At 40.1% G+C, this 15,000-nt stretch overlaps 3 protein-coding genes across 5 annotated transcripts in view; 2 read left to right on the plus strand and 1 right to left on the minus strand.

Annotated features, from left to right (window-relative positions):
- LOC138024513 (uncharacterized) overlaps window positions 1-7,270 on the plus strand; it is a 24,633-nt gene extending 17,363 nt beyond the window's left edge. For all 3 annotated transcript variants that reach the window (XM_068871726.1, XM_068871725.1, XM_068871724.1), the window contains 5 exons: window positions 1-22; window positions 520-612; window positions 1,525-1,617; window positions 3,116-4,652; window positions 6,815-7,270. The exon at window positions 1-22 is cut by the window's left edge and continues 131 nt beyond it. In XM_068871726.1, the coding sequence (XP_068727827.1) occupies window positions 1-22; window positions 520-612; window positions 1,525-1,617; window positions 3,116-4,652; window positions 6,815-7,020 (1,951 nt within the window). In that variant the 3' untranslated portion in view covers window positions 7,021-7,270. The remainder of the gene's footprint in view (window positions 23-519; window positions 613-1,524; window positions 1,618-3,115; window positions 4,653-6,814) is intronic.
- On the minus strand, window positions 7,242-10,614 carry LOC138024518 (signal recognition particle 19 kDa protein-like). The gene is made up of 5 exons (XM_068871732.1): window positions 10,547-10,614; window positions 10,381-10,456; window positions 8,791-8,862; window positions 8,550-8,658; window positions 7,242-7,637 (listed from the first exon to the last, which is right to left on the minus strand). Exons 1-5 carry the CDS (start codon window positions 10,582-10,584, stop codon window positions 7,492-7,494), a joined length of 441 nt encoding a protein of 146 aa, XP_068727833.1. The 5' UTR covers window positions 10,585-10,614; the 3' UTR covers window positions 7,242-7,491.
- A 59-nt stretch (window positions 10,615-10,673) lies between these two features.
- LOC138024516 (centrosomal protein of 78 kDa-like) overlaps window positions 10,674-15,000 on the plus strand; it is a 12,222-nt gene continuing 7,895 nt past the window's right edge. The window contains exons 1-8 of the mRNA XM_068871730.1: window positions 10,674-11,094; window positions 11,635-11,716; window positions 11,995-12,091; window positions 12,253-12,325; window positions 12,923-13,026; window positions 13,141-13,315; window positions 14,224-14,337; window positions 14,825-14,889. Of these exons, the coding sequence (XP_068727831.1) occupies window positions 10,833-11,094; window positions 11,635-11,716; window positions 11,995-12,091; window positions 12,253-12,325; window positions 12,923-13,026; window positions 13,141-13,315; window positions 14,224-14,337; window positions 14,825-14,889 (972 nt within the window). The 5' untranslated portion in view covers window positions 10,674-10,832. The remainder of the gene's footprint in view (window positions 11,095-11,634; window positions 11,717-11,994; window positions 12,092-12,252; window positions 12,326-12,922; window positions 13,027-13,140; window positions 13,316-14,223; window positions 14,338-14,824; window positions 14,890-15,000) is intronic.

Here is a 15,000-nt window from a genome sequence, read left to right on the forward strand (position 1 = left end):
GTTGATGAGCTACTTAAAGGAGGTATTTCAGCGCAGAATGCCACCGCCCCCACCCACCCACCCACCCACCCCCACCATTGTCATGGTGTTGCTCTTCGATGCTTTTACACGTAGATGACGTCCCAGCTGATTTTTGAGAACTTCTCTTTGTGAAATTCATAAAAACATTTCCTCACTCTCCCTGTCTTTTTTCTCTTGGCCCACCCTAATCCCTCAGGAATTGACCGCGCTCCATTCCATACGCCATTCGAGAGTAAATTGAATCAAATGTTCGCGGGCTAGTTTGTGTTTGGATCTTATCGCTGACAAGTTTCGTGAAACGTGGATTCTCAGATAGAGCTGTGAACTGACCACTTTGCACACCGCATTTCACTTCTTCCACGCATTCGGACCCGTGGGCTGGAGGAAAAAGTTCCGATAAGTAAATGCATTTTCAAGGGTGACAAAGTGTGTACTTTTTTTCTTTTCTTTGACTTTCAAGAAAATCTGCATCTTAACTTTAACTTTATTTCGTTACAGAGCGAAATTCAGCGTAAGGCGGAGTTGATCATGAGGGAGCAAATACTCCAAGGATTTGAAGAACAAAGAGCTTTGGTTGATGCCTTAACCAACGTAAGTTCTTTTCTTTTTTTAACCATTTCCTATGTTTATTTGCCGCATCAAGTTACTTGCTCTAGATAGTGTTACACTTGCAACGACCGGTGGGGAACTTGCGCAACAACAAAGTCGTTGGCAGCGAGAATGCTACAATTTAACAATAGGCACAGTGAGAAAAACTGAGCATGATACACCCTGCGCGCTGTGAGACAGCTGTACGTGAGCAGATAGCGGTCCGTTCATTCGGGTACAGTTAACCCAAACTTTACATAAGGAACAACTGGGAGCATTTTCTTCTTTAAAGCAATCATACCCCGGTTTATGTATGTACAACCTAGCAACTGTACGTATCATTTTGTTAAATAAATGCATTAATCATTGAGGACTTGAATTCACTCAGAAAACGTTCGAGTCCTCCAAACTCGTTCCCAGGGTCCATCCCTCGCTCCCTCTCGGGTAGGGAGATGAAAGACCCTGGGGACGACGTTGCGAGTGCTCACAACAGGGGTCGAGCCCTTACGATTTCTAGTTCGGATGCCCGGATACTGAGATGTGGCAGACTCGTTGGAGCTAGAGAATTGAACTAGGTTCAGGTGGCATTTTGCATAGTTTGGACAATCATTGTAATTATTACCATCTATTGTAAAGGCCAAAAATGAAAGTAGTATTATGTGGTAATGTAAATGTTGCCTATAAAGTTTGATTTTGCCATAACTATAGACCGAATGCATAAATGGGGGCCGAAAACGTATTCATTTGTTTATGTGCTAATTAGACTCACTAGCTTCGCTCTCAAGCAACATTTCTTTTGTATTTTGTCCATGCAAACGAGGCTATTGAGTCTAATTAGCACGTAAACAAAATGATATTTTTTGGGCTGCCATTTATGCACTCGGTCTATTGCTTGTTGCAAACTTGTTTGTCCAGGATATTCTTCATACCCAAGAACAAAACATTGCTCTACAGCGTGAGTTGCACGAATATAAGAAAAATACAGATGAGCAACTGCAATATTTGAAGGTAATGAATAGCTGTTTTATTACAGTTGAGCCCACGTCTCAGCGGGTCAAAACACTGAAGAATTTCTTATCGAAGAACTGTGTGATTTCTTGATTCTAGGCTTTCAACAACTTTAGTTTCTCTTCCTCTAAGAAAAACGTAAATTCTGGGGAGGAACTCCTCATTGTTTTTTGCATTTCATGCACTAAATCTCTTACTCTTCCCAAAATCTGCACGAATGTTGACCCGGAAGCCTTGCTTCCACACGGTCTGAAACGAACACCCCTGAAACGTGCGCAGCCTTGGTGCAAGAGAACCCGAGTTCGATCCCCGGATCTCGCGTCCTTGTTTCGACTTCTTTCCTTTCAGTGTAGCCTAAGTAGCTTTAAATACCCTTAAAACGGAGCACTGATGGAAAGAGGGGGGTAAAATGAGCGCACCGTCGGCTTCCTGGGAGAATACTCTCTAGAGAGTAAAGGAACTTCCGACGTTAAATAAGGTGTACCTTTACCTTTACCTTCCTTCCATCCTTCCTTCCTTCAATCCTTTCTTTCTTCCTTCCTTCTTTTTTTCCATCCCTCCTTCCTTTCTTCCTTCCTCCCTTCTTCCTCCCTCCCTTTCTGCCTTCCTCCATTCCTCCGTACCTTTCCTCCCTCCTTCTTTGCTTTTTTCTTTTATTCATTCATTCGCATCACACTTTTTTCTTTGTTTGTTACCTCCCACACTAAGTTCTCATCAACACTGCAAATGTTCATAACACAGACTGTTTTCACTTTACATCATCCCTGTTCTATTTCATGAAAGATGGACCGTAGATACCGTAAAATTCCCAAAATAAGCCCCTCCATGTATAAGCCCCCCAAAGCGGTAACGCAAAAAATCCTCCGTTAAATCGCCCCTCCAAATATAAGCCCCCCACCCCGGGAGCTTGTACTTGGAAAATTGCCCTCAAATACAAAGTAAAACAAAGCAAAAACGGTAAATTTACTTCAACTTTAAGGGTAGCCCAATCGATTTGGAAACGCAAATTTCCCTCCGCAGATACTGTAAGCCCCTCCGAATATAAGCCCCTCCGAATATAAGCCTCTCCAAAAATAAGCCCCTCGAAAAGGGCCTTTGAAAAATATGAGCCCCGGGGCTTATTTTCAGAATTTTACGGTAACCTCAGAACATAGAACATTGCTACCGGACAACTGTAGTAATGGATTTAAACCCAAGCGAGGCAAAACGCTTTCTTTATAACGACTTCTGCGAATGGTTGGATTTTCAACTCTTCACTGGTAAAGACCATAAAAATGTAGGCTTCTGTTGGCCTCGTTTCTAGTTCCCAACTAAATTGTTCATTGATTGTGTTACATGTTTCATTACTTACACACTGCTGACTACTCACAAACTGTAGGGGGCCAGTTGGCAGTGTTATAAATGGAAAAATGCATTATCATGATTCACACACAGCATTATCTTTTTTATCATTGTTTTCCTCCGAAACGAAAATGCATGTTCTAATTTGTTTTTCCAGAAAGAACTTTTTGCCGTTCTTAGAAGCTATGAGTACAACGTATTATCCAGCAGTATCAACTCTCTGTACAGTTTGAATCCTGTGGCTTTAAAGAACCAGCCCATTGATGAGTTAAAAGGAAATCATCGTGATCTGGAGTATCTTCCAGGAGGACCAGCTCGCCAAGCACATCAACAAGCAGAACATGGAAGAAGTACGAGTGACCAAGAAAGTGACTCCACAACAGCCAGGTCGTTTATACCACTTGCAACATCCAGTGGTCAAGGCATTCCAAGTCATTTTGCCATGCAAACGACGCATGTACAGGATTTCCAAACCAATACTGCACCAACATACTCATATGGCGACAAGACTGGCGGGTCTCTAAACCACATTGCACATTTTTCATCCCAACCGACGATACCAACACAGCCACAGAGTACCCAAGCACATACACCAGTGGGGTACAGTCATCCTGGTGCCGTTCCTATCGACAACCACAATGGAATCCGACGTTTTGGAGGCTCCAAGCCTCAGCTTTCCAATCATGGCAACAATCTAGTGACAAATCCACACGTTCAATCAGAAAGATTTGAGAATTTTGTCAACGGTCAGATAGGATCGAACATTCTTATGTATCCACCTACTCAAGGCCCTCACACTCAAAGGGAGGATAATGTTACAACCCAGGTGTCTAAAGCAGGCATCTCCGTGGATATGTCCAACATTACACCAATGGAAACACAACCAGCTAATAGCACGATAGGGTACCCAGCATCAACAACATCTTTGGCCCCTCGTTCAACAAATACAGCAACTTCTAGATCTGGTGCATTTAGTCAACCAACTTCATCTGCCTCAATAAGAGAGCAACAATCGATGATTTCCTCAGAGAAAAGTCAGACAACATCAGTCGCTCCTCCAGCAGTGAATGAACTCTCCTCGCAAAGGGGTTCAGGTCAGCTTCCGATGCAAGTTGAAGGTAATCCAAACTCTCGAGATGGTAACACCATTCAGCCCATAACATCCACTACTCCATCTTTGACCAACCCTCAGCACCATTTACAAGGACAATTTGCCGCTAACGGCCATTTTCAAGGCAGAGAGCACCCAGCTCGACCAATTTTGGAGCTAATACAGCCAACAACTAGTATTTCACAAGAGTTTCAAAAACGTTCTCAGGGTGTACCAACAAGAATGTCTTGGACAACGCCATCTGAAGCTGCATCAACATCAACATCCGTACTTGGCACTAATAGGAAAGCTGGTCCGTTTGTAACCCAACAAAGATCTTCAAATGCACTGCCACAGAATCAGAAGCCTCTGCAACAAGCTCGACCTCAGTCATTGACGAAACCAGCGGGGCCGATGTCAAATTCTGGAGGTTCTGTGTCAGTTCCAAATTCAAAAGCTAATAGTCTTCCTCCTGGTCATCATCTGCGAGAACGACTTCAGAACTTGGCCAACAGACAGAGGAATTTGGCAGCAGTGACAGCAGTTAATCCGAATGTTGACAGTGTGCCAGCACTTCCTCAGACAAAAGGCGAAAACAAAGGAGGTGAAGTTCATTAAGGGGGGTGGATCAGTGGTTAGTGAGTGGGGCTTGTATGCGCATGCTCTGGCTTCAAATCCCACTCTGACCGCGTAGTGGATTTGTCTTTGTTGGTCCCAAAATCGGTTGCCTCATTTTTAGTGGAATTTCTTCAGCGTTAATTTTATACACAGCCCCACTCAGCTCAATCTTTAAGCTTTTAACTGAAATCACCTGTAAATAGAAGCTCTTCATTCAGCACCCACAGAGTCAGGCGCGCACTTCGAGTGCAACTACAGGGCCTGCCTTTGCAGAGTAGTACTGAACAGCCATGGCAGGTGCTTCTACTATAGCTATGTTAGAGACTGAAACCATGGCGCATTCTCGCTTTTCTTTCCAGACGGACAGATGTCAACAACAACAGCAACAATTTAAAATGTGTTCTAACGAAATGATATCTGTGGTTCTGGCCATAGAAAGCGTAATTCAAGTACATGAAATAGCGTTTAATTGAAAACCAAACTGGAAAGTGAAAACCGGAAAAAATTGCAACAAATAAAGACAAAACAGTACGTAGGAGATCCGAGATTACTGGATTTGAAACCAGAGCGCCTGCTTGCAGATCTAACTCACTAACCAATGCACCACGACGTGTTTAGTAGGGAGCTTACGAAACGAGGACGACGACGGCTACGAGGACTTCATTTAAAAATACGAGTTCGCGTTATTCATATCACTACGAAACTATTTCATGTCGTTTCGCGTTAAAAATGTGTAGTAACTGTCGAGGAATTAAACCGGTATGAGTGAGTTGGAAGCGTAGAGAGAGAACTGAAAATTCATCGTCATGTGCTAACGTCCTTCACACAACCTTGAATTTGGTCATTTCACGTCTTCATTTACGAGATGACGGCAAAGAAATGTACCAAAATGTAAAACGAACGTGCAGAGCGTGCAGAGCCATTCTTTTTGCTCACTAAACCTAATGTTTTGTAGCGTCGTCGTCGTTTCGTAAGCTCCCTAGTTAAGCAAGTACGACGACGACGGCTACGAGAACGCCACAAAACAATAGGTTTAAATAGCAAAAACAATAGTTCTGCACGTCCTGCACGTGCGGTTTACATTTTCATACATTTCTTAAGGTTAAGCAAGGACAACGACGACGGCTACGAGAACGCAACAAAACAATAGGTTTAATTAGCAAAAACAATAGTTCTGCACGCTCTGCACGTTCGATTTATATTTTGATACATTTCTTTGCCGTTTTCGTATAGGCCACTTTGGAAAATACCATAATAGCCTTTGTCTTCCATATGCATTGTTTCCAGTTTCTCTTGGGACTTTCAATGGTCGCAAGAGAAAACAAAAACAATGCTTAATGCAAAATTGGGGGGGGGGGGGGGGGGGGACAAAAAAGAGTATTATGGTATTTTCCGAAGTGTCCTGTTGACAACGACGTGAAATGATCAAATTTGAGGTGACGTGGACGACGAGAGCACCTGACGACGAATTTTCAAATTTCTCTTTAAATATCCACACCGTTCTCATCAATTTTATTATTGGAATGAGTATTCACACTTGCATGCCAAGCCGAGCGACATGGAGTAATCCCAATTATACCAGGGCCGCGAAGCGGCCTGCCAGCATAATTGAAGTTACATAAACAAACGAAGTGAGAAATATATGCTGCGGTTCGAAGCACAAATAAGCGGAATTCTACCTGATGTCTTCTCATATATTTCGAACGGAGTTTTTGTTATACAATAGCAAAATTATGACAGTAACGGGAAATGCTATTTTCAGACAACGTTGTCGTAGCAGTCGTCATCGTTCTTGCTTAAGGGCCCTATTCGTTCTCAGTCAACGTTTCGTTTAGTGGCAAGAAATGTTGCCGTAAACATACGCAAAAATCGCGTGCTCGCAGAAAAATGTAGTGAAACGTCCATTGTAACAGCGATTTCACATGACAATCTGAGCCAACAACTTCGGCGACCGTATACATCACTCTTGAAAATTCAAATTTGAGCATGCTTCAGATATTACAGATTGGAACGTTACGTGACATCCAAAAGCAAACATTTCATTTTTGGTGTTGTTTTCATTTTTAAATGGCGAATTTAATACATAAATATCTCCTGGCTTTTTCCAACGACTTTAATCTCAAAATGTTTCTTTCCTGTTGCTCTTAGTGCAACAATCACGCCCAGCGTCACTCCATGTCCACTTCAAAGATCCACCAGTCGCCGGTAAAGAAGAACCTGAACGCTCTCCTCCCGTATCACCCATCCCATACAGAAATACCACTGTCACTAGTTCCAGTACCGCTCCTGATAAGAGAGTCGTGGTCAATTTGCCCACTGCTTGGTCAGATGTCTCGTCAACAATGTCGTTTTAAAACAATTTGAGAATATTGAGACAATACTGAGGAGGATCGTCCAACTGTTTTTACGCAAAGCCCACCTAGTCAGAGGTTGATACTTCCTCGAGTTTCGTGTGGAAGGCACAGATCTCACGGTCTTGTCACTGATTAGGGTACAAATAATTATTAGGGATTAAGGATGGAAGAAATGTATGTTAGATTGTAATGTATTTAGATGGAAATGTTAACCCGGTATATGAAATAAAAGAGATATTTTTTAATGAGACATCATGAAGATATTGGAAACAAAAAGTGCTCTTGAGTGCTCCTTTGCAGGAATCCAACTGATGACATTCTTATTACTAGTTCAGGTGCTATACCTCTGAGCCAGCCATTAAACTAGGTTCACGGGGCCTTTTTCTCATAAACCCCATGGAATGGAAAAGAAAGCAATTTATTTATTGTCTATTTCTCTGGTTTGTACATAACATTCTTAATTTCGATGGATTATTTTCCTTTTCCTTTCTTTCCTTTCTTTTTCTTGGAGCTTGCTCCTCCCTGCTGCTGGTTTGAGCTGTCACTGTGCGAGGACTTACTTTGACGACTCTTCAACTTTGGAATCATTTCACCAATAAACTGAAATAAGGCTTTTCCTAAGAAAAATAAGGTGATAAATTTATAATAATATTACTATAACTCAGAGGAGCTTCCTTTTCTATAAATAAGCTATGTAAAGATTAATACTGTCAGCTACAGCTTTGAAACGGAAAACAAAAGAAAGGCTTTCGTTTTCTTGAAACAATGGAATTAAGAGTGTGCATCAACTTGCTACGAAGGTAGGGTGAAATGACATTTTACTACACAAACATAGCATGCCATGTTTGTGTGGTGAAATGACATTTCACAAACATGGCGTGTCGTGTTTATGATTAACAAAAAAAGCATGGGCGTCATTGGATCAAAAATTGTCTTTCAATTGGGAAAGCTTGGTAGATTACAATTTACAAGGGGAGTCAGGGTGGCTTAGTGGTTATCAACCGCGCCTCCCACCTCTGCGACCCAGGTTCAACTCTGGCCTTGAGGTTCTATGTGGGCTGAGTTACAGTCATCTCAACCTGACTCCAAGAATTTTTCTCCGGGTATTCTGGTTTTCCTCCCTCATCAAAATCGACTCTACATTAATAACATCTGGGCGGATACCCTCATATAGGGATAACCTCTGGTATCACTCCCTCTCATTGTATTGAATGAATAAAGTTGGTATTATTATTACAATTAAACATAATTTTGGCTTAAAATTAATTCTGGCTTAAAATGAATGCAGTTACAATTCACTTGAATTGTAACTTTTAAGTTACCTTCCAAGTGACCATTTGGGTCTTGAATCATAACTTTGTAATTATCATAAGTTGCATTCATTTTAAGCTGGAGTAGCTTGAGTTCAACAAACTATCAGCTTTGAATTGACCATGTAAGCACTTTTAGGATAAGAGCGCTACTTGTGGACACAGCAGTGTGGAATTTTAATGAGCATGGTTGGTACAATCTGTAATATTCTAACTCACTTGATTGGAACTTTTCATTGACAAAGGTTGAATCACTATTTTTCAGTTGCACTCTAACTCTTCCTTTGCACATTGCATCTTTAGCGCTGTCCCTTGGGTAATGTTTATTCTGAAGAAAATGCATCAGGATTGTTTTAGTAATCCAGAAATAAATCTTGCATCTGGATGCTTAACTAAACATACAGAGGTAAAAACATCAGCAGTGTTATAATACATGTAATTAGCCTTATTTAATTCTTACCTCTACTTCACAGTTTAATCCTTGACTTTGGCAGACATCTCTTATTTCAAACACTGTTGGATTGTCTGCTGCCTTAAAATGTGGAAAAAATATTGGAAAAAAAACCCATTTAATCATTTAGTATCAGTGTAATTCACATTACAATTAGACCAAAATACTGTAGAATGTTACTGGTGTGTTTTATGCGGATTCTATCCAAAGTTTGGCATGGTCCAAATTTCCTGTACAACACGTTGTCATTTGATGACGGAAATTGTGTAACATTTTTCCATTGTGCTGCAAATCGTCTGCGGGTATACTGTAAATAATTATTATTGATGCGAGAATGATTGGTTAATATGTTTCTTTTCCTATGCTTACTTAGTATCAGGACGTAACATGTCGATCAAAGTCGATCATCGAAAACGTAGTCGATAAGTCGATGATACTCGATATTTGTCGATAATTGTCAATCGACAAGTTTAACTTGTCGATAAAAGTCGATAATCACAAGATTTTCAACCGAATATCGATTTTATCGACAAAAATGCTGACACATTTTTCAATCGCCCACGAAAATGTAAACAGCTTTCACGTAAATCCGTATGGCAATAAAGTTGAATAAAAAACTGAACAACCAAGGGGTCTGTCATTCATTACAAAATCGAATGTTTAAATTACCTTGAGAAATGATCAGTTAGTGTCAGCTGAGCTCTGCTGGGATGAAGGGGTAGTTTCTAAAGAAACTGTGATGCTCCGTCGGTGGGGAAGTAGTATACAAAAATTGTTTTTATCAACGGAGTTGATAATGTAAATTGGCCACCGTACAGAGATTCTAAAAGCTGACGTTTCGAGCGTTAGCCCTTCGTCAGAGCGAATCGTTAGTCTGCTGAGACTGCTGAGCTAACTCGTGTCCTGTAGCATAACTCATAACTCGAAACCAGCCTAGTCCCTAGGGCCCCTTCTTTCCGCGAGTCGGAAAGATGAGAGACCCTGGGAACTCTAAGTGATTATTCGGGGGACGGAGCGGGCAAAATTTAGAAATTTAGAAGCATGTAGCAGAAAAGGGTAATTTCTCTGTGTTTATTCAGGTTTATTTGAGGTTCCAATTACAATGTAAATCGGTAAAATAAAGTCTTGGCATAGCCAATCCTGCTTCAGTAAACTGTGCTTGGCAACTGTAGCCTCGTCTCCCGCCATAAACCTTTTGTTTTTGTATTTCCGATACTTGTCGATTGAAATCGATCAAAGTCGATCACAGTCGATCAAAGTCGATCACAGTCGATCAAAGTCGATAATCACAAAAAAATGTGTGATCGACTTTTATCGACATCCGATATTTGTCGATTGATTAGTATCGAATTTGATCGACAACGATCGACTTTTATCGACTATCGAAATTATCGACATGTTACGTCCTGTTAGTATATATAGTTCTTAGCCAAATCAAAGTGACATTCCTAGTTTTTCAAAGCGTTGCATTGCATTACCCAAGAAAATTTTCTTACTCATCAACAATAGGCATAAAACTTAAACATAAGACGTAAACAAAAGAAACTATATAATAAAAGTGTAGAGATTTAGGCGAGATTCATAACGTTGTTAGTTTACCTTATTCTTGGGAACACGTCGTCCTTGTTCGGTTGTTTTTCGACTGTTTAAATAAGCTGGGTAAACGACAATCCACCTATAATATCAGTAACATGAAAAAGAATATAGAAATGCTACAAATTGACAAATTAGGCAGAAGTTTCACATCAAAAACGAAAATCTTTACCGATCTTTTGAAGAAGGATCTGTTCCCAGATGCGCCATCTTGCATTGAATTGTGCACCCGCTGGCTGGGAAATCTGAAGACTCATTTTTAGCCCGCGATAGGTTTGCGGTAAAAAAAGCGTTGAAATCTTCGAAGTAAACCGTTGCAAGAGAGAGAAAGTGCCGGATCGGAGTTTGCTTATTTTGGGAATGTTGCTGTTTGCGAATTGGAAGATAACTAAAACAATTACTTGCGGAGACTAGCGCCATAAATTTCACCTGATTTTTACAGCGACAGAGCGACAAATATGACCATGATCGAAACAGTTCGTCAACGACAAAAGAACTCCACAGATTTTGCTGCTTGTTACGACAACCTTTGCGCTTTACAGAACTCTTGTCCTCTGGGATCAATTACAGCAAATTTAGAGGAGCTTACCATCGACTGCAATGCGGATCGAATCCGGCATTCGGATTGGACACCAATCTTGAACGCATTGAAGATCAACAAAACATTGAAGTTTGTCTCTTTTAGAAGTTACTGGCAGCAAACGCTTTATCCAGATGGAGGTAAGCTTTTAAAAGTACCCATCAAATTGAGTTCGGTATGGAAGACGTCCCTCGTCGATTTATTTATGTGCAAAATTCAACCCAGCCTCAAGAGAACTTTACATCTACATGTACATGTATAGGGCCAGATGTCGTTGATTTCACCTACATGTATTGTCATTAATGTGCCAACCAGAGGCTCATTGGCTGTCGAAACAAAGGTTCTTTTGTTCCTGTGGTTGGGAAATTTGAAAAACAAAAGCAATGTTTGTTAACAGATATCTTCCCTATAGGGAATACAAAGATATTGTGGACGTCACATATATGTATCAATTGTCATTAATGGGCAAACCAGAGCCTCATCGGCTGTCGAAACAAAGGGTCTTTTGTCTCTGTGGTTGGCACATTTGAATAACAAAACCGATGTTTGTAAACAGATATCTTCCCTGTTGCTCCTGCCCGATTCAGTATCCATCTAACCGCTTCCCCCTCACCCACCCTCCTTAGTTTGAACTCATCCAGTGGTTAACTAAAGAATAGTTTGGTTCTCTGTTTTCATAGACGTATCAGAGCAACGTTTACAAGCCATGCGGAGAAAGGCTCCTGCAATTCGCAGCAAGGATGTCACTTACAGAGTGTGCAGGTATAAACAGAGTTTGGTGTACTTACTCTAGGGTTTTATACCAACATTTCCATTCTATTTAAACTCTTTCCCTTCTTCTTCAAATTTCAAACACCTGTAGAATGAAAGTAAGGCTCAATTTAGTGAGTCAAACACACTTCCAAGAGAAACAAAAGAAAAGTGAAGTTTTGATTCTAATGGTGTCTTACTTTTGATGACCAGTTAAAACCGTGAAATTTGCTCCATCCACATGTATTTTACGTTCTGAAAAATTGAAATCAGTACCCTTGATTTCACAGAACAGTAAAAGAGTGTTTATACATCACTGAGAGCTTGAATTTCCTGACTTTCCAAGGAATTCCATTGAGGGAAAGAGATCTGGCTTGCCTGGCTAAGGTACTTATAGTCCCTCTGGTTATATTATTGCTTTATAAGAAGAGTTAACTTATGGCCAACTTAATAAGTACTAAGAGTATTCTTAACTAGTGAATATACATGTACTGTAAATCAATCAAAAGCTGATCGTGTCAATGACTTTTCCTCCTTTTCATTTTAAGGGCATATCCAAGAACAGAACTCTTCAGCATTTGTCTCTGGAATTCTGTCAAGTTGGAGATAGTGGTGTCGACAGTAAGTACCAAAGAAGCCAATAAATTGTTTTTCATTGTTTGGGCTCCGATGTCCCAAATATCGTAATGCATAATTTTGGTGGGCTCAACACTTGGTAGAAGGGGTGCTTGACAGGTACAAAATGTAATGCAAAAATGAGTGCCCTTGAGCATTAAACATGCTTGTAAGTGTGAGCTATCCCAGGCCTTGTTCTGCAACTGTCATATCATTTGACTTCCTTCAATATGAAACTAATTGCTCATGACAGACTGACCATCTGAAACCCTGTTTGTCATCACTAGCAACATAATCCTTGGGAGAGGTAGCCCCAGGGGTATGGTACAGTATGGTCTTAAGCACCCCTTCTAAGTTGGGTAGAGGAGGCTATTATTTTCTTCAGTGCTTTATGCTAGTCAGAAAACAGGATATTAGCTCTGATGAAAACCCTTACAGTTGTAAATGCAATTAGCTCAAGTGTTTCCCCTATCACTTAAGTTAACAAACCTACAAAGTGTAAAAGGTTCGTATAATTCCTGGATTTTATTTACTCTATACCTTGTCACTCTGGAAAAGTACTGTTAGTAAGTTTAATTAATTTTGTTGTTGTTGTTGTTTTAGTTATTTGCAGTGCCATAAAAAATAACACATCAGTGATCACTGTTAACTTTACGGGATGCAGTCTGAGCTGGAAAGGAGCTGATACACTGGCTAAAGTCATTAGAGTAAATATTATCTTTAGCATTCCAGTTGTGCACTTTGCATAAATAATAATGTGAAAAAAAAAATTCTTTGAAATAATAGTTGTTATCTTTATTAATTTTTTTTTCGTTTATCAGCATCAAGCAACAAGGCGTCACAGCGTAGCGTGGCAAGACAGCCTTCGCTATCGACGTCCAGACCTGGACAGAATGCCTGGACTTCGCAGAATAACAATTTGTAAAAATCCACTCATTAATGACCATGGAGCAGAACTGATCGCAGAAGCACTGAAGGACGATCTTTGGGTCAAAGGTGTTTTGGACTCTTTGAACTCCATAATTTATATAATTTTCCTGACTCCTTTAAAGACGGTGCCTACTATTGTTATTGCTCATACATTCTGCGCATCTCAAGATACTTGGGTTTTCTATCGATGATGCTTACTTACAGCGATATTTTTGCGTGGCTTAGAACTACATGTGTGCCGAGAAAGTAGATCTTAGTAAGTACTCTTGGTATCCAAAACGAAAATTGGGGGTAACCATTCATTCTTAAGAGATAATTAAGCTTCAAATGGAAAAAGAACGCCATACATTGCTTTGTATTTTGGAGATTTTTACAAATATTGTTCATGAATTATCTTTGAAAAATGCGTGGTTACCCCTAATTTTCTTCTTGGATTTCAGTAACACTTGTTAAGATCTACATTTCCTACATACCGGTAATCATAAATCAGTCATATTATAAATCAAGGCAAAAATACCTTTAAATTTAGTAGGCACCATCCTTAAAATTGTGGATCCATTGATTTAGTGTGCATGCTGCCATCGAGAATCATTGCAAGTAGTTTAAGTAGCACATGACATTGTTTAATCCAGATATTTAAAAGGTGTTTAAGATTTCTTCATCTTGAAGAATCTTAAGCACTTTAAGAGTAGTTAAGAATTGAAATCTTACAGTGCAACGTGCTTGCCGTGGCCACCCAACAAACTTTCACATTTGACAACTACGTGTAAATACGTCAATTCAACTCAACAACCCATTCAACGGTGTTCAACTTACAAACATGTAAACTTTGCAAGGAGGTGCAACTGTCGATCAAATTCACACACCCTGATTGATAGATAATTTGTAAAAAAAAATACTTTGTTACAGTTGTAGGTGGCCATGGTAAGGCGCCTCGCACTGTAAACTACTCTCAATGTTTTTGTTGCTTTCAGCTCTAGATATGCAACAGTGTGGCATTACAACTGAAGGAGCAATGGCCTTCCAACCAGTATTAAAGTTTAACTCCACAATCACAGTGCTGGACCTTAGATTAAATCCGTTAATAGGTGAGGAGATGGTTTGGTGGTGCGAGGAATATTGCAGCACAAAAAAAAATACATTAATCTGTATTCTGTCTGGATGCAGAAATGTACATTTACTGTGGGTACTAGGGCAGAGATTTTCATTTGGTAAAAGACTTTCTAAGCTGAAAGATTCTGGGCTAAAGCCAACATGTATTGAAACTACAGTGGCAAACAGATGTTTGAAGCTGCAAAATTTTTGCATGTAATTGGTCACACTTTTTTTAAGATAAGCATGATTTTAAGTTGATATCAATGTACCCTTAGCCTGTACAGTGTACAGTATGTAATTTTCCTGCATGTCAACCCAACAAAAAAGTTGGCTTGCTTTTAAGGATCCTTTGTGGGTCTCCTTTTTGCATCTTTTACAATCACATACATTTGACTAGTTAAATCCAGATTACCGTGGAAGGATTTTTTTCATTTTTATTTGTTCTATTTCCCATTATGTTTTTTCACTTCTTATGTGTAGAACGTGAAGTGTTCGGGTCTCTCATGGAGCAGCTTATGATAAACACCGGGGAAAGTGAATTAGAGGTAAAGACTTCTTTAAGTAAAATGAATTATCTGACTGAGTGTTTTTCAGTGTTTCCCTGCTAGCAGAGGTCTCTGCTCTCTTGCATTCACTGGGCTGACAAGTACGGTAAA

The sequence above is a fragment of the Montipora capricornis genome, chromosome 11 (assembly GCF_036669925.1).
Source record: "Montipora capricornis isolate CH-2021 chromosome 11, ASM3666992v2, whole genome shotgun sequence".
Lineage (NCBI taxonomy): Eukaryota > Metazoa > Cnidaria > Anthozoa > Scleractinia > Acroporidae > Montipora > Montipora capricornis.